Source organism: Vulpes lagopus, chromosome 10 (genome assembly GCF_018345385.1).
Source record: "Vulpes lagopus strain Blue_001 chromosome 10, ASM1834538v1, whole genome shotgun sequence".
NCBI lineage: Eukaryota > Metazoa > Chordata > Mammalia > Carnivora > Canidae > Vulpes > Vulpes lagopus.
Genome location: NC_054833.1, coordinates 113,602,726 through 113,621,983, shown reverse-complemented (window position 1 = coordinate 113,621,983; position 19,258 = coordinate 113,602,726). Strand labels below are relative to the sequence as shown.

The 19,258-nt window shown below is 49.7% G+C and overlaps 1 protein-coding gene across 3 annotated transcripts in view; it reads right to left on the bottom strand.

The window, feature by feature from the left end:
• Positions 1-5,003: 5,003 nt before the first annotated feature.
• The window catches only part of CDH8 (cadherin 8), a 362,680-nt gene continuing 348,425 nt past the window's right edge, over positions 5,004-19,258 (bottom strand). For all 3 annotated transcript variants that reach the window (XM_041772883.1, XM_041772882.1, XM_041772884.1), the window contains 2 exons: positions 10,273-10,524; positions 5,004-5,743 (listed from right to left, as the gene is read on the bottom strand). In XM_041772883.1, the coding sequence (XP_041628817.1) occupies positions 5,250-5,743; positions 10,273-10,524 (746 nt within the window). In that variant the 3' untranslated portion in view covers positions 5,004-5,249. The remainder of the gene's footprint in view (positions 5,744-10,272; positions 10,525-19,258) is intronic.

Genomic DNA, 19,258 nt, shown 5'->3' with positions numbered 1-19,258 from the left:
AGATTTCCAAATCTCACGCAGAGACTTCTCTTACTCTAAGCATCTGATTAAGGAAACTCTCCCAAAAACACGTTTGGCTCTTTCTAAGCATCCTGATTTCACTGGTGATGCCAGTGGATCTACGTTTTTCTCTTATTTTACATAAGCACAAACACTTGCCCACACATTTTTCCAAATCATTTTCACAGTCAAGTTCATATTTCAGAAACCACAATTGCGTGTGGCAAGGTTAATACTTGAGTATAATTTCTAGCATATTTCAATCATCCTCTTATAAACCATCCTTAATCTTATAACAAAAGATTAAGAATAAAAGATTATTGTACGGAGTGTCCTTTTAACACCCTTGAGTATACATACATGGATGTTCAAGAGAGATTTTTGTAATTTGATTTGCTCAAATAGTACAAAGGTTGAGGCTGAATTGGCTCCATGTGGTATCCAGTCACCCAAGGATGCATCAGTTCCCCAGACAGGAACTTGGAGTTGTAAGGTAGGCAGAGGGAGAGAATTTTCTCTCACTTGGCTCCCACTCAACAGTTCTTTTCCATTAGGCAGAGAAACCTTGCACAGGGGTGAATTTCAAGAATAGAAAATGACTAATGTTTAGGACCCAATAAAGACCTACAGTCACATTAAAATGCCTGTGGACTGAATAAGCATTTTATCTGGAAAACAACCGCACACGTATATGGAAGACATAGGTCAGTATTGCCGCAAGAGAAAACAATGCAGAGACAAAAATAGTCACTTTGATAGAACTAAAAAAAAAAAATGTCGTAAAGAGTTGAGCATCGGGCACTCAAATCCTGAAAAACGCTGGGAATCCCATCCCCTTCTCTTGGTTGAGGAAGTCCTAGCAACTCTATTGCTATAGTACAGGGTGCTTAAGGCAAGTTGTGTGTGTGTGTGTGTGTGTGTGTGTGTGTGTGTGTGTGTTTGTTCTTCAGATCTTTATGTGAATTCAGGGTACTCTAAATGCATCTTTGAACATGGTGTGATTTACTTGACCCCATGTTACAAAACCTTAAATGGACTTGTAAACACAAACGCTAGCGTGGTAGCAAAGTAAATTGCCAGGTGAGTAACACCTTTTTTCTCCCTTCCTGGGCAAAGTAAATTTTGAGGTAAGATTAAAAAAGAAAATTTTTATTGGAGTTCAATTTGCCAACATTTAGCATAACACCCAGTGCTCATCCCGCCAAGTGCCCCCCTCAGTGCCCGTCACCCCAACACCCCAACGCCCCGCCCACTTCCCCTTCCATTACCCCTTATTCGTTTCCCAGAGTTAGGAGTCTCTCATGTTCTGTCTCCCTCACTGATATTTTCACTCATTTTCTCTCCTTTCTTGAGGTAAGATTTAGGCAACTAATATGCGAGACATCATGTCCTGCCCACAAAAATCATCGTATAAATATTATCCTATTGAACGCCAGGACTGGAGGATATAGATTTTATATTCCTGAAAAATAATGTAATTTCTCTGTTAGGCGTGTCTGTATGTCTCATGTGTGGCGCTTCACTGTGAAGTACACAGGAGATGGGTCTGATAAGCAAGAGATAAGAAACACGGTAATGATTTCACGTTGATTTAGTCAGACTATTACTACCGATCACTGTCACGACTACTACTAATAATCTGTGTTCACTAAATATTTGTTTTAGACACTGCGCTAGGCCGTGGCGTGAAGTCACGTTGGACCATCGCTTTGACCTCAAAACAAGGTGTCCAGGGGCCAGAGTGATAAGCATAAAACATGAGCTATTCTCAGGCGACAGGAACTCAGTCCCTGCATCGTTGTAAATTCTAATATTCAAGCGTCATGTTCCTTTCACAGTGGAGGTGCTCTTTAGGAGTTGGCATCTCCCATAGGCTATCAAAGTCATGCTCCTCCCGGGCAGCCCCAAGCCAAGGGCTGAGATGGGTCCAGTTCCCCTGGACCCCAACTGCTTTATCCCCGAGGAGAGACCCCCTGGTCAGGCCATCTTCCACTCCGAACCCATATGGCATGTTGGAGTTTAGATCTCTGCTGCTGAGTCCTGCTCACTGGTCCTTTTACTTCTACGTTTTAGACCCGTGTCCCTGCCTGAAGCCTTGCCCTGCGCATTCCTGCCGCTTCTGTCTTTAACTCTTAGCTCTGTTTCAGCTTCTGCTGCCAGGAGCACCAGCCGACACTACCGGAGTGGCCTTCCCACATACCACGCTCCTTTAGTGTCCCTGCTGGTAACTTGCCGTGTGATCATTGCTAGGTCATTTCTCTTCTCTGCTGCTTTGTGATAAAGACCCTTACAAATAAAAGTGATCCTTGGGATGACTTAGTTGAACCTTCCAGAATTCTGATTAGAGTTGGTGTCTCTGTTAACAGATCCTCATCTGATCAGAAAAAAAAAAAAAAAAAAGTGATGACAACAAAGGTATTTATAAAAATATATTTCACAAAGTAGGAAACAATACAGGAGTTTCTCTGAATACAATACATGAAGTAAATAAACAATATTGCATTAAAGCAAAGTAGAAAATTAAAATGATCTGCATGTAGTACTTGGTTTTTATCATACATTTTCTACTTCTAAATGGCAGGGTCGTGTTACAAATTGAATATGCTCACATCTTCTAGTGCTGTCCTTTTTTGGAGTCTAAGACGTTCTGTGCATCACCATGAAGGTCAGGGACAGAAGTGCTAAAAACAAAAGGCAGTAAAATTATGTACAAACCAGTTCCTGCTCTAAAACAGTGGGGGCAACTTGAAGCGTGTTTGTTGGGCAGGGTATCGTGTGGGTATCTAAAAGTCTAGAGTTTAAATATTCACATGAATCAATATACCTTCAGATGTTTGTGCTTGTAGTAAAAACACCAAATACTAGGATTATGAACAAAATAGAAAACAGTCCAAAAGTTTCTCTGGGAAAATGCCGCTCCTGCCATCACCAGCCACAATAACACTTTCTACTCTAAAGAGACTATTAGCTCCCCCTTTGATAATATTGCCTGCCATACTCATCTCATCAAAATGTACATGTATTAAACATTCATTGTGTGTATATATATATATATTTATATAAAACAATCTAAAGGATTATTAATGGATATAATTTAGGATTTTCTCCGTATAGTCCCTTAATCTATAGATTACCAACCTTAATAAATAAAAGCATTAATGGACATCAATAAAATATTTATTTCGAGGATTAAACAAATAAATTCACGCGCTAGCAATAAAACCATCTGTCTCTTGTGTAGTCCACTGTGTGATCCAGGTGGTCTCTGTGTCCTTGTGGGAGAAGGTGGGGGTGGAGGGGACGAGTAATCCTGCTTCCAGAAAACAAGCCTGTTTGAAGGGGGATTTCTCTCCTCCCACCACCGGGGTAGCACTCCCCACCCGGGAATGGGTCACGCACACGTGAATATTTTAAGGCTCGACACAATATTTAGAGATGCTATGGAGTCTCTGATGAGTGGGGCCAGCAGTCAGGTCACCGGGAGGTCACCGTGCCGTGACCCGGGAGGCCTCCCCGCACCCCAGTCCAGCGAACAGCGGACCAAGTATTGCTTTATCGTTTGCGGCGGGATCCTTATTGGAGAAGGGGAAACACCGTTTGCATCTGTAAAAATCCTCGCAGAAGACACCTATCAGCAGCACGTTTCTTGCAGGTCCTTTTTTTTTTTTTTTTTTTTTTTTTTTGTTCCCTAGGAAAGCACCTTGTAATCTCGATTTTTTTCCTCGTTTGAAGCCACCTCTCGGAGGGTTAGCCAGGATCCCCGTCCCTTTCTGCGGTGGTCGGTAAACGTCAAATATCCAAAGACTTGTAGACACTGCACGTACTTCCACACTCCACAAGACCGGTAACCTCCTAACACACACTGGGGACGTTTATCATTGATTTCTGGTCCGACGCGGAGGAGGCGTGGCCGGGGCGGGGTGGGGGGGCGGGGCGGGGCCGGGGCCGCCGGGATGCTCGGGCGACAGGTGCCCGCGCCCCCAGAACAGCTCCGGAGGTGGGTGGGGCCGGGAGGGGGCGGGGCCAGGGACTGGGGCGAGGCCGGGGGTGGGGCCAGGGCCACCGGGATGCTCTCGCCCTCAGGTGTCGGCGCCCCCTGCTTACAGCTCCCGGAGGGGGGCGGGGCTGGGGGCCGGGGGCGGGGTCGCCGGGATGCTCGCACCATCAGGTGTCCGCATCGCAGTGCCCTCCGCGTCCAGCTCCCCGAGGTGGGCGGGGCCTGGGAGGGGCCAGGGGCGGGACAGGAGCTTCGGGGGCGGGGCCTCAGGGACGGGGGCGGGGCCTCGGGGGAGGGGCCACCGGGATGCTCAGGCCATCAGGTGTCTGCGCTCCCCTCCCCCCTCCGTACATCTCCCCGAGGTGGGTGGGGCCGGGGGCGGGGCCTCGGGGCGGGGCGGGGTCGGGATGCCTGCGCCATTAGGTGACCGCGCCCCCACCCTCGAACAGCTCCTCGAGATGGGAGGGGCCAGGGGCGGGGCCGGGGCTGGGGGCGGGGCCTGGCGGGGCGGGGCCTCGGAGTGGGGTGGGGCCACGATGCGTGGCCCGCGCCCCCCCCGGGCCTCGGAGTGGGGTGGGGCCGCGATGCGTGGCCCGCGCCCCCCGCCGCGAACTGCTCCCCGAGGTGGGCGGGGCCGGGGCGTGGCCAGGGCCGGGGGCGGGGCGGGGCCGCGGTGCTCGCGCCGTCAGGTGATCGACCGCGCCGCCGCCCGCGTACAGCTCCCCAGGTGGGCGGGGCCGGGCTGGGGACGGAGCCAGGGAGTGGGCGGGGCCTCGGGGAGGGGCGGGGCCGCGATGCTCGCGCCGTCAGGTGTCCGCGTCCCCGCCCGCGTACAGCCCCCCGAGGTGGGCGGGGCCGGGGCCGGGGGAGTGGGCGGGGCCTCGGGGAGGGGCGGGGCCGCGGTGCTCGCGCCGTCAGGTGACCACGTCCCTGCCCGGGTACAGCTCCCCGAGGTGGGCGGGGCCGGGCCGGGGGCGGGGCCGGGGGCGGGGCCTGCGGGGGCGGGGCCGCGGTGCTCGCGCCGTCAGGTGACCACGTCCCCGCCCGCGTACAGCTCCCCGAGGTGGGCGGGGCCGGGCCGGGGGCGGGGCAGGGGAGTGGGCGGGGCCTCGGGGAGGGGCGGGGCCGGGATGCTCGCGCTGTCAGGTGTCTGAGTCCCCGCCCGCGTACAGCCCCCCGAGGTGGGCGGGGCCGGGCCGGGGGCGGGGCCGGGGGCGGGGCCTGCGGGGGCGGGGCCGCGCTGCTCGCGCCGTCAGGTGTCGGCGTCGCCCGCGCCCCCCGCGTACAGCTCCCCGAGCCGCTGGAAGCGGGGCCCCCAGTCGCTGAGGTAGTCGAAGCTCTGGTCCGAGTCCGAGGCGCCCGAGCCCAGCGAGCTGAGCGAGCCTGCCGCCGAGCCGCGGCCCTCGTAGCCGTACACCTGGATGGAGTCGTAGGGCGGCGCGGCGGGGTCGCTGTCGGCCTCGTGCAGCCGCACGCTGATGAACTCGTCCACGTCCACGCCGCCCGGCCCCGCGCCCGGGCCCCGCCGCGGCAGCAGCTGCAGCTCGGGCTTCACGTCCCTGCGCGGGGCCAGGCCGCTGACGCCGTCGGGGTTCTGCAGCGTGGCGATGTCGAAGGCCTCGGTGTCCTCCTCGCCGCCGCCCTCGTCGTCGTAGCGGATGATGTTCTCCCGCACGTCCTCGTCGTCCTTGATGATGAGCGGCTCGTTCTTGTGCCGCCGCAGGGTCACGAACAGCACCACGATGACTGCGGGGGAAACGGACACGAGTCGGCGAGCGGGGCCCGCGGCACCGGCCGTGCAAAGGGCCAGCGGCCAGCGGGAGCCCCGCCCAGCCCCGGCCAGCGCCCTGCGGCACTGCGCTCAGCACCTGGGGGGACCGGGCTGGGGGAGCTCAGCACTTCGGGGGGACCAGGCTGGGTGACCTCAGCACCTCGGGGGGACCCGGCTCAGTTAGCTCAGCACCTCGGGAGGACCGGGCTCGGGGAGCTCAGCACCTGGGGGGGACCGGGCTGGGGGAGCTCAGCACCTCGGGGGGACCCGGCTCGGGGAGCTCAGCACCTCGGGAGGACCGGGCTCAGGGAGCTCAGCACCTCGGGGCGACCAGGCTGGGGGAGCTCAGACACCTCGGGAGGACCGGGCCTCGGTGGAGCTCAGCACCTCGGGAGGACCGGGCTCTAGGGTGCTCAGCACCTGCAGGGGAGGACCTGGGCTTGGGGAGCTCAGCACCTCGGGAGGTACCGGGCTCGGGGAGCTCAGAGCACCATCGGGGGGGACCGGGCTCGGGAGCTCAGCACCTGGGGGGACGCGGGCTGGGGGAGCTCAGCACCTGAGGGGGACCGGGCTGGGGGAGCTCAGTCACCTCGGGGGGACCCGGGCTCGGGGAGCGCTCAGGCACACGTCGGGGGGACTCCGGGAGCTCAGCACTCGGGGGACCGGGCTCGGGGAGCTCAGCACCTCGGGAGGACCGGGCTCGGGGAGCTCAGCACCTCGGGAGGACCGGGCTGGGGAGCTCAGCACCTCGGGAGGACCGGGCTGGGGAGCCTCAGCACCTCGGGGGGACCGGGCTCGGGTGAGCTCAGCACCTGGGGGGACCGGGCTGGGGAGCTCAGCACCTGAGGGGGACCGGGCTGGGGGAGCTCAGCACCTCGGGGAGGACCGGGCTCGGGGAGCTCAGCACTCGGGGGACCGGGCTCGGGGAGCTCAGCACCTGGGGAGGACCGGGCTCGGGGAGCTCAGCACCTGGGGGGACCGGGCTCGGGGAGCTCAGCACCTTGGGGGACCGGGCTGGCGGAGCTCAGCACGTCAGGGGGACCGGGCTCGGGGAGCTCAGCACTGGGGGGACCGGGCTCGGGGAGCTCAGCACCTCGGGAGGGGACCGGGCTCGGGGAGCTCAGCACGTCGGGGGGACCGGGCTCGGGGAGCTCAGCACTTCGGGGGGACCAGGCTGGGTGACCTCAGCACCTCGGGGGGACCCGGCTCAGTTAGCTCAGCACCTCGGGAGGACCGGGCTCGGGGAGCTCAGCACCTGGGGGGGGACCGGGCTGGGGGAGCTCAGCACCTCGGGAGGACCGGGCTGGGTGACCTCAGCACCTCGGGAGGACCGGGCTCGGTGAGCTTAGCACCTCGGGAGGACCAGGCTCGGGGAGCTCAGCACCTGGGGGGGACCGGGCTCGGGGAGCTCAGCACCTCGGGGGGACCGGGCTCCGAGAGCTTAGCACCTCGGGAGGACTGGGCTCGGGGAGCTCAGCTCCTCGGGGGGGACCGGGCTCGGGGAGCTCAGCACCTCGGGAGGACCGGACTCAGGGAGCTCAGCACCTCGGGAGGACCGGGCTGGGGGAGCTCAGCACCTCGGGAGGACCGGGCTCGGGGAGCTCAGCACCTGGGGGGGACCGGGCTCGGGGAGCTCAGCTCCTCGGGGGGACCGGGCTCGGGGAGCTCAGCACCTCGGGAGGACCGGGCTCGGGGAGCTCAGCACCTCGGGAGGACCGGGCTCAGGGAGCTCAGCACCTCGGGGCGACCGGGCTGGGGGAGCTCAGCACCTCGGGAGGACCGGGCTGGGTGAGCTCAGCACCTCGGGAGGACCGGGCTCGGGAGCTCAGCACCTTGGGGGGACCGGCTGGGGGAGCTCAGCACCTCGGGGGGACCGGGCGCGGGGAGCTCAGCACTTCGGGGGGACCAGGCTGGGTGACCTCAGCACCTCGGGGGGACCCGGCTCAGTTAGCTCAGCACCTCGGGAGGACCGGGCTCGGGAGCTCAGCACCTTGGGGGGACCGGCTGGGGGAGCTCAGCACCTCGGGGGGACCGGGCGCGGGGAGCTCAGCACTTCGGGGGGACCAGGCTGGGTGACCTCAGCACCTCGGGGGGACCCGGCTCAGTTAGCTCAGCACCTCGGGAGGACCGGGCTCGGGGAGCTCAGCACCTGGGGGGGACCGGGCTGGGGGAGCTCAGCACCTCGGGGGGACCGGGCTCCGAGAGCTTAGCACCTCGGGAGGACTGGGCTCGGGGAGCTCAGCACCTCGGGGGGACCGGGCTCGGGGAGCTCAGCACCTCGGGAGCACCGGGCTCGGGGAGCTCAGCACCTCGGGAGGACCAGGCTCAGGGAGCTCAGCACCTCGGGGCGACCAGGCTGGGGGAGCTCAGCACCTCGGGAGGACCGGGCTGGGGGAGCTCAGCACCTCGGGAGGACCGGGCTGGGGGAGCTCAGCACCTCGGGAGGACCGGGCTGGGGGAGCTCAGCACCTCGGGAGGACCGGGCTCGGGGAGCTCAGCACCTCGGGAGGACCGGGCTGGGGGAGCTCAGCACCTCGGGAGGACCGGGCTCGGGGAGCTCAGCACCTCGGGAGGACCGGGCTGGGTGAGCTCAGCACCTCGGGAGGACCGGGCTGGGGAGCTCAGCACCTTGGGGGGACCGGGCTGGGGGAGCTCAGCACCTCGGGGGGACCGGGCTCGGGGAGCTCAGCACTTCGGGGGGACCAGGCTGGGTGACCTCAGCACCTCGGGGGGACCCGGCTCAGTTAGCTCAGCACCTCGGGAGGACCTGGCTCGGGGAGCTCAGCACCTGAGGGGGACCGGGCTCGGGGAGCTCAGCACCTCGGGGGGACCCGGCTCGGGGAGCTCAGCACCTCGGGAGGACCGGGCTCAGGGAGCTCAGCACCTCGGGGCGACCAGGCTGGGGGAGCTCAGCACCTCGGGAGGACCGGGCTCGGGGAGCTCAGCACCTCGGGAGGACCAGACTTGGGGAGCTCAGCACCTCGGGAGGACCGGGCTCGGGGAGCTCAGCACCTCGGGGGGACCGGGCTCGGGGAGCTCAGCACCTCGGGAGGACCAGACTCGGGGAGCTCAGCACCTCGGGAGGACCGGGCTCAGGGAGCTCAGCACCTCGGGGCGACCAGGCTGGGGGAGCTCAGCACCTCGGGAGGACCGGGCTCGGGGAGCTCAGCACCTCGGGAGGACCGGGCTGGGGGAGCTCAGCACCTCGGGAGGACCGGGCTGGGGGAGCTCAGCACCTCGGGAGGACCGGGCTGGGGGAGCTCAGCACCTCGGGAGGACCGGGCTGGGGGAGCTCAGCACCTCGGGAGGACCGGGCTGGGGGAGCTCAGCACCTCGGGAGGACCGGGCTCGGTGAGCTTAGCACTTCGGGAGCACCGGGCCTGGTTAGCTCAAGACCTCGGGAGGACCAGGCCTGGTTAGCTCAGCACCCTCCGGGGATGGGGCTCGGTTAGCTCAGCACTCTCCAAGGACAGGGCTTGGACTGCGCAGGAGGACCCTCGTCCCAGGCCCTGCTGGGCACCAAGTGGCCACGGAGCTGGGTTAAAAGACCGAGTTTGCACCCGTCCGTGGTGAAGCCTGTGGGCAACCCAGTTCCGGGCTCCAGAACCAACGGCACCCGACAGAGGAGAGCGCAGACCACACAGCTTCTTGCTGGGGAGCCTAGGGCGCCCTTTAAGGCCCCTCGACTCCATGCCCTTCTTCTAAAACACGAAAGGAGCAGCAGAGCAGTAGCTAGCATATTCCGTGTCGTGTCAGCTCTTCAAAACCCTCCGATGGAGTTAGGTTCCTTCACAGATGAAGCGATGTACCGAGATGGATGCCAGGTCGCCGTGGAGGATTTCCTTCCCCCTGCTGCAAAGGGGGGCCTACAGGCGGGCACAGGGCAAGAAACCCATACCCCACAGGCCAAGCTAGCCAGATCACACGCGGTGGGGCTCCTGGGGTGGGACATGTCTAGAAATAGCGTTAATCCAGACTCTGGGGGATCAGGACAGATGCCACTGGAGACAGGGTAACTGACACTATTTGGCTTAAGGACGCAGCAAGGTACGACTTTCTTTTTGTATATCTTCCTATTCTCCTCTCATTTTTATAACTGGATATTTTTTTCTGAGCCTTTTGTAGACAAAAGAGTACTTTGGACACAGGAGAGCCTCCCACTGCAGCAAATTGGTGCACGTGAGATCCGCAGGCTTTCTGGTATAACAGACGCCGTTTAACCACAGAAAACGTCCACCAACTCAGTCTATACTTGAGACTTAGCCTACCTTCCTTCGCACTGGGATGGCAAAAGACACTGAACTTTCCTCTCTGATGGACATTGGCTATCACAGCACTTTTCTCCCTTCACCCCTCCATTAAGGAGCTTGGAGAAGTGCATGAAAGTTTCTTTTCCCCCAAAAGAATGCTGACACCTGACTGGGGTTCAGGTTTGCTGTCCTTATTTACAGTCATTTAAGAACCAGAAAGACGATGACTATCAAGCTATGAGGGAAATACGTACCGAGCAGCAAAATGATGCATGCTAATATGGCAATTAAGGCGCCCATACTGAGTCCGATCGGAAGGACATAAGCTTCAACGTTACAAGACTGGACAACACCATCACTGCTGCAGCCACAGACCCGGATGGTCAGGGTGCTGGTGCTGCTCAGAGGAGGATTCCCACTGTCGCTTATTATGATTGGTAAAAGATAGACCTCTTGCTTCTGGCGGTTGAATCCATTATGCTTGGCCAAAATGCTGAGGGAATTATCTGGAAAAAGTGAAAATCACAATAGTTTGCATCCCTTCAAACAACGCCTTTTTCTAGTTCAAAAGTCCTCTGCGAAACTCAAGACAATCCCAAGTCCGCTGGACCGCTCAGATTCTTTCCACCTCCCTCTCCCCCCTTTGCCAGTCGGCGTGGACCGAAACACCCACACCCTAACGGGTTTAATGAATAGGCCCCACGATGAGCAAATGACGTTTTCCCATCACTTTGCAAGTGTAACAGTTTCTTTTATAAAAATAATTTTCAAGTGCCCTTTCGGAAGACAAAAACGAAGAGAAACCTCCATAAATAAGTTTAATTTTCTCTCATTTATCCTGACAATGCAAAATTCACCGGACAGAATTTCACCACCTTTGAAAGGCACGTTTGCATTAAAAGGTGGACCGTGTGACAATATGGCACATGAAACGGGGCACTTGGTGGATTTCCACAGGTACCTAAAAGGAGCCCTTCATGCCCTTGAGCATGCAAACTAAGATATAACAAAAGTCCCTCCTCCATTGCGGGGGATGCGCCACACGTATTAAAATTCTGTCAAGCAGACCTGTAGTGGTTACACAAATGAGAATCAAATGAGGAGTCGTAGAAGCAGATGTTCCATATCACATGTTAATCAATTAACATGGAGAGATACGTTGGTCATCTAGGGCAACACTTTAAGGGATTTAAGAAATACTCATGGGCACACGTCAGTTCAAGGTAAACCTTGTCAGTGAGGAATTCCTGGATCCATGCTAGCCCGACGGTTCTCACAGTTTTACCCCCAAAATAAATTTTTTGTGGTCATCCAGGCCCACCTCCCAAACTGTAGTCACGTCGTATATGTTAATGATTAGTATTTTCTAATTTTTCATTAATGGAAGACCTACATCTATTCAACATGGGAACACATTATCTTACGGATATTCTAGGCAAGAGCAAGTAAACATAATATCGGTTAATGTGTGTGATGTTATTTGGGCAAAAGGATGATTTCCGTTAGGATTCTTTTCACATATTGGCAAGTCGGCAGACCCCGGAACGCTTGGCTACCTCACTGTTGCATATTAAGCAGAGATTCTAAACCACTGTTGTCCAATTCCTGATCATCAGTGTCCTTCTGGCTTCCAGCACCCTCAAATACATGAACAGATATTCCACTCAAATGACTTTAAATAAATGTGTTACATTTCCTGTGCCATGCAGTGCTAGACTATAATTTTTTAAAATGATAGCCATTCTCCCAAAATAGATGTATAAATTATATTTGTTTTTGTTTTATTTAAGATATAAGTGGATCTGTAATGCCTTGCTAGTAAGCAAAGAAGAAAATACCAGATGGAGTTAACATTGTTTTTTTCTAAATCTCTTCTGGTTTTGCCTCATTATTTAGTAATTTAAGGAGTGAAAAGAGGTCCCTAATAGAATTCAGCAGTGATGTACCAAATGATCCAGTTATCTTTATTTCCATGACCTAGAAGGAAATACCACTAAACTAAAACAGGAGAACATTATCTCAAAACAGATACAGAATATACAGCCGTGTTATATTTTCAGAAAGTGTGTGACAAGTCTGAGTACAGTTAATTAGTGCAAGGAACATTTGTGGATGATTTCATATACCATAGTTCAAAACAGAAGATGGGAATTGTTCCTCAAGATGCAATTAATAAAATTACAGTGAGGCTTTTTGTCTTTTTGTGGTTGACATTATTTATATGGGAAGCTATTCTTGCATATTCTCTCTTTAAAACAATCTATAATGATAATTTAGAAACTGCAGCGGGAATATTGCTCATTAGTACTTAGAAAAGCATTGGTGGGTCCACCACTGAATTCATATTATTTTACCATTCCTGGCATATGCGTATGTTGTTACCCTCCTATCTACAGAGAATTATTGACTGAATAGAGGAAGTCTGTGAGTCATTTTTGCCAGATTTTACCTGCTACCTCAAGCAAGTCAATGCCCTATTTGCTTATTCACCCTCCCCCCCTTTTTTTTTTTACTATTTTTGATTGGTGTCCATGTTTATTATTGACTTACTTGAGTTATTATACCAAATGAAATTGCCATTATTGTATATTTTATAAAAACAAATATCAGCATTTTCACACAGTTCAAATCCTGTATTTGAAATACATTTTTTTAGTGAAAGGGAATATAAGGGAAAGGAGAAGAAATGTGTCGGAAATATCAGAAATGGAGACAGAACATAAAGATTCGTAACTCTGGGAAACAAACTGGGGGTGGTGGAAGGGGAGGAGGGCGGGGGGGGGGTGAATGGGTGACGGGCACTGAGGGGGGCACTTGACGGGATGAGCACTGAGGGTTATCCTGTATGTTGGCAAATTGAACACCAATAAAAAATAAATTTATTATAAAAAAATGAAATACATTTTTTTCTTACATGTTGCACACCATTTATCAAGTTGTGGTTAGTTTCTTTGAAAACTTAGGGTGCCTTTTAATTTCAAAAAGTTTTAATTTAATATAGTCTATTTTACCAGTTAGTGCTCCTAACCTTATTTTTTAAATTGTGAAATATACAAAATACTTTTATAATGTTATCTTTCACATTTGGGCGATTGTAAGGAATTTTTTTTTCTGTACTGGTAATTGATTTTCCCAAGAATAATTGTTGAGTGCCTTACTTCTTACCTACTGCTCTTCAACACTCAGTCTCTCACAAGTCAAATTTTTGTGCAACCTCATCTTTTAGGGGCTCTTTATTATATTCCAATGCTCTGCTTTTGTACACTTGTAGGTAATTTTCCCCACCGTGCTCTCCTTTAAGAGTATGTTGGCTTTTCTTGTTCATTTTCTTATCTCTGGTATAGAATCAGATTATCACATCCTATGGGAATTACTATAAGAACTTCAGTAGAAATTATATTTCTTGTTTTTTTAATATGTATTTATTTATTCATGAGAGACACAGACTGAGAGAGAGAGGCAGAGACATAGGCAGAGGGAGAAGCAGGCTCCTTGCAGGGAGCCCGATGTGGGACTCGATCCCGAATCCCAGGATCATGCCCTGGGCCGAAGGCAGACGCCCAACTGTTGAGCCACCCAGGTGTCAGTAGAAATTATATTAAAATATGAGTCAATTTTGAGAAAATTGGCATCTTTATGTTCTTTAGTATTCTATTTCAAGATCTTAGTTTCCTTATTTTCTTTTTTTTAAATTTTATTTAAATTCAATTCATTAATATATAGTGTATTACTAATTTCAGAGGTAGAGTTCAGTGATTCATATATGTCAATAAAGTGTATTTTTTTAGCTACACAATAATTTCATATCTTCTGTAGAGTTGTCATTGGTACTGTATATATTTTGTTGCCTGATAATATTACGTTTTTGAAAGTGCACTTTCAAATCATTCTTGCTAGTGTATAAAGTGAATTTGTTTTATGCATTGATTCAAAAAAATATTTCTGAGAGACACAGAGAGAGAGGCAGAGACACAGGCAGGGGGAGAAGCAGGCTCCCTGCGGGGAACCTGATGTGAGACTCGGTTCCGAGACCCCAAGATCATGCCCTGAGCCAAAGGCAGACACTCAACCACCCAGATGCCCCACGTTGATTTTAATTCTAACAATCTTCTAAACCTTCCCTCTTACTTATAAAATCATATCTCAACACAGAGTTCCACTTCAGCAAGACAATGTAAGGAGTGCCACAGAAGTGTCCCCTAGTGAAAATGGTGAAAATCATACAAGGGAAACTATTTAACATCCCTGGAAATGGTCCTGGAGGCAAGCAGCAAATGAAGGAACATTTATCCAAGAGAATCTACCAAAGGTTGGTGAGAATAATGAGACCATAGTGCGTCAAGCAGAACCTTCTCTCCTCCCTCCTCCCCCGTGAGTGAGATGGAAATTCTACTCTTAACTGGCTCAACCAAGAACACAGGAATCCCTTTCCCCTCAGCTAGCAGGTAAAGTACTGTCTTACCAAGAGATAGGAGGTGACAACCGTTTCATCCTACTCCTAGATATCTTTTGTTGAAACTAAATTTTGGGTGAGTGATGCCAAGGGAGGGCTCTTTTCTTCTTCACAGCCCTTTCCTGTGTGACAGAGGATCTCCCTGGGCGGGGTTCCGCTGGGAATATAGGGCCTCAATTGCGCTTTGGGAGCAGCAAGCCAAAAAGACTTGAGGCTACCATCCCCCAGCACCAAGTGCTCATCGTCTAAACCAGATGCTTCGCTAAGAGAAACACATTATAGTTTCCAATTCAGCTTTAGAGCCAGTGGCTCACAGTTTTTGCCTCAGTGGAAGCAGAGAACCTGAGACAGAGATTAGGGGAGGAACATGCCTGGGCAAAACGAATCTGAAACACTGATCTAGAGAAACATTCTAGAAGGAGCCCAAACTGGATTGGATGGGTCTGTAGGCAAATCTTGGCCCCCCCCCAAATTTAAAACAGTACAGAAATCATCTGGAAATTAGTGGAATTTAAAAACTGGGGCATGGTCAGGGAAAGAGACCAAGAGAACCCTACCACAACCACTGTCATTTAAGGGTGACTGTGAGCATTCCTAAGGCTGCGACCCCCTCAGGTAAAATATCAGTGGCTTAATAGTTCAGAAGGGAAATGGACTTAAAGAAAGCAGTCTAGCCAGTCATTGAACAAATACATGAGTAAATAACAATAACGAGCTCTGGGTGGGATGCTAATACCTTGATTTGTTATAATGAATTATCTAAAATGTCCAGTTTCCAGCAAAAGATTACAAGACACACAAAGAAACAAGAAACACATACACCAGGGGAAAAAAATAAAAGCATGCAAAAGGAACTATTCATGAAAGCAACCCGATATCAGACGAAATAGACTTCTAAGGGGCCATTATAAGAATGTGTTTAATAAATTAAACTTAACCACGATTAAGGAAAAAAAGGAGAAGTAAGGTGATAGTGTCACATCAAATAGAGAATATCAATGATAGAAATTATTTTTAAAAAGAGCACAGTGGAAATTCTGGGTTAAGCACAATAACAAATAAAATATTAATTAGAATGTCTAAACAGTAGATTTGAATTGGCAAAAGGAAGCATCCACAGACTTGAAGATAGATGGATAGAAAATATGAAAGCTAGAGAACGGTAGGAAAAAATAATGAAGAAAAATGAACAGAACCTCAGAAAAATGAGGGATACCACTGAGTGTGCCAATACATGTGGAAGAAAAGTATCAGGAGGGAAAAAAGAAAAAAGTAAAGCTGACTTAAGAAATGTTTGGAAACATTAGGCTTACACCTTCAGTAATCCTGACAAACTCTAAGCAGATAAACACAAAGAGACTCACAAGTGATGTATCGTAGTAAAAATACTGAAAGCCAAAGACAGGGAGAACAACTTTAAAGTTAGGCAAAATTGACTCATCACTTGCAAGAGACCCCCCAATAAAATTACCAACTGAAGTTTTATAGAAATAATGGAGGCCAGAGGGACGTGGGATAAACATATTCAAAAGTGCTTAAAGCAAACACTTTGAACCCAGTATCATATATTCAACAAAGCCTTCTTACAAAACAAACAAAAAGAATATGAAATAGAGACTTTGAAAGTAAACAAAAGCTGAGGGAATTTGTCATCAGCAGAAAAGCCTTATAAGAAACACTAAAGGAACTTTTTTGGAATGAAAGCTAATAACCCCAGATGGTAATTCAAATCTACATTAAAAACAAAGAGCATCAGGAAAGTAATTATGTCATTATAAAAATGAAATACATAGTTTTTCTCCCTTTTTTTTCTGTTTTCAAAAGCAATTGCATAAAACAGTAGGTGCATAATATATTGTTGAGCATATAATATCTAGAAATTCAAAAGCAATAGTTGGCTATGCCAGTATCCCACTTCCAATAATGGATAAAACAACTAGGCAGAAATGAACAAGGAAATAGAAGACTTGAGAAGGGGTATAAACCAACAATATCTAAGAGATACCCATGGAACACTCCGCTCAACAATAGCACAATAAATATCCTCAAGTACACATGGAACATCCTGCAGTGTAGACAATGTGCAAGACCATAAAATAAACCAGTACATTTAAAAGGATAATAACGCAAAATCTGTTTTCTGATCATAATGGAATGAAATTAAATGTGAGTGATAGGAATTTGGGAAACTCACAAATAACGTGGAAATTAAACAACTCATTCTTTAGTAATTACTTTTGTAAAAGAAGAGTTCAAATAAAATACAGCAAATCAAAATGCAAGGGATATAGCTAAAGCAATGCTTAGAGGGAAAGTTATAGTTTTAAATGCCTATATTAATTTCTTTCTTATTGAACTATTGTAACTAGACCCTCTGACACGATCCTGAACATAAGAAATTATGGCAACACCTGTACATTGTTCTTGATACTAAAAAAGAAAACAGCTTTTGACTTTCAACATTAAGATGATTGATGGTGTTTATTAGAAGGCACTTTTTGTTATTGTCGGTTTGCTTGCATTTTTTTCTCCTTAATTTTTCTTTTCTTTTTCTTTCCAATGCTTCAAAGGGAAAAGACAGTCATATAAAGGACAGTTCTTCAATACCTCTAAACGTGGATTCAATTGCATTATAGTATTATTTAAAAACCTTCTTTTCAGTCCTTCATATTTTCATGCATTTCCAATTTCTGTCTCTTGCCTCTGCATTGTAACCTATTCTATCCTCCTGGCTTCTGCTTCTGATTTTTGCACTTATTGCATTTATTTTGTTTTTTTTTTTTTCCTTTTGAGCAAACAGAAGAGCATATCCTTATAATGACTTACTGGAGAAAACACATTTTCTAAAACTGGAAAATATACGAGGAAAAAATGTATGATCACTGAGAACCCATAGACATGTATGTAATGATTTTTTTAAATTTAAATCTCTTGAAATTGAGTATATAATAACAGGATTTGAGAAGGGGAAAAAGGGTATTTTATCAAGATCTATTCAAGAAGGTGGAACAAAAGCATTTGGCGTTCTGGAGGGAGGACCGATATCCAGGTGGAGAGCAAAGTCCAGTTGCCGCCCATCTCATGCATTTGTGTTGCCCTGAGATTGCAACATATCTTAACCGTATCACCTGGTTGTCTTATAGTCTTAGTAGGTGAAGTAGTCAAATATCTGTATTCCCTATGTCTCCTCCAGTTAGGGATTTTCCCATTTTCTCATCCTCCTGGAATGTTTGGCTTATGAGCATTACGCCAAGGAGGATGAATGACTGTTTCCAGAATCTTGCTTCCTACTCCAAACCCATTTGTTTCTGCTTATGACTGACTATTAAGGGAAAGATCTTGGTGGGGAGTTAAAGAGGCCCAGCAGCACCAGGCACACTTCAAATGACAGTATTCCCAAAATAGTGGAATCACTGGATTCCTTGCTCCTGGGCTGAGTAATACAAGGTCTACACCAAATAAACAGTAAAGTAGGGACCAGATAAACAGTAGGTATATAGGATTGCTTTATTTCAGATAGCACATTACATTATGCCATTATGTGTGAAATTCCTTTAAGATTCTTTTATTTTTTTATTTTTTTATTTTTTTATTTTATTCCTTTAAGATTCTAATAACAGATTCATTGTAAATAGGTATATTCACTTATGTGCTTAGTTTCTCCATTTTTTTCCCCTCCAGATTTACTTGTTAGAGCGTTACCGGAAGTTGTTAGAGGCTGTAACAAATACAGCCATCTTAAAATTAAAGTCTTAGAATTTTTACGTAATGTTTTTGATGTTGTAGAGACACATAGATAAACTCCGTAAAATGTGTGTATTATCTCACTAGAGTCTAAACCCCTCTAGGGAGACTAGCCTTAGTCAAGGCTCTATTTCCAGCCTTCAGCACAGGACCGGACACAGAGCAAAGATCCTCATACTAAACAAATCGGGTTATTTTATTCACTTTTATTTGGAATGTTTCAGTTTTAAGGAAGTGATCAACTAACCGTGCATTAGAAGCTTTTTAAATCCATTTAGAATTTCTGTTACAGATTATTTTTCTCCCCATGTGACTTGCATGGTTAGCCCCTGCCTCATTTCCAGCGGCCGGTCCTACCGCTCCTCTATGTGCTGGCCATCCTGGCCTATTAGGAGTCAAGCATCCTCACTCCTCAGCACTTTCGTAATTGCTCTTTCTTCTGCCTGATAATCTCTCTACCCTTCCTCAGCCCTAATTTGAATTAATATTTATGCATTCTTTATGTCTGTGCCTAAATGCCATTTTGTTGTGAATAATTTCCTTTATTAATTGTCCCAACCTTGCCAGATAGATTGGTTATGCAATCTTATATAAAAAAAGAAAAAACCTTTATATTTTCATCAGCACTTTTTACAAAGAAATAACATAGTAATAGGAATGTGACAGACCTTGGGGATGCAGAAATAAACTGAGGAACTTCCAAGTATAAATAGCCATTTTAAGATGCATAATGAATACTCAGCAAATATTCGTTAAGTGAATGAAAGACTAGGTAATCATTAGCCACATTTTGTGGGTCTCGTATTTATTTCCTTTCATGTTATTTTGTCACAGGGAATTATATATGATTCTGAATTAAGTCCATGAGAAGGTTTGATTTTAGGCTGTTGGAAAGGATATAGAGCCTGAGCCCATATGGAAATTTAAGACAAATATTCATGGTTTCTAGTTTTACTCTGGGCAAACCTTTTATCATGTAATACGAGCAATAGACTAAGAATGAGGTTAGATTCAAATAGAGAAGACCGAGGAGAGAATATCTG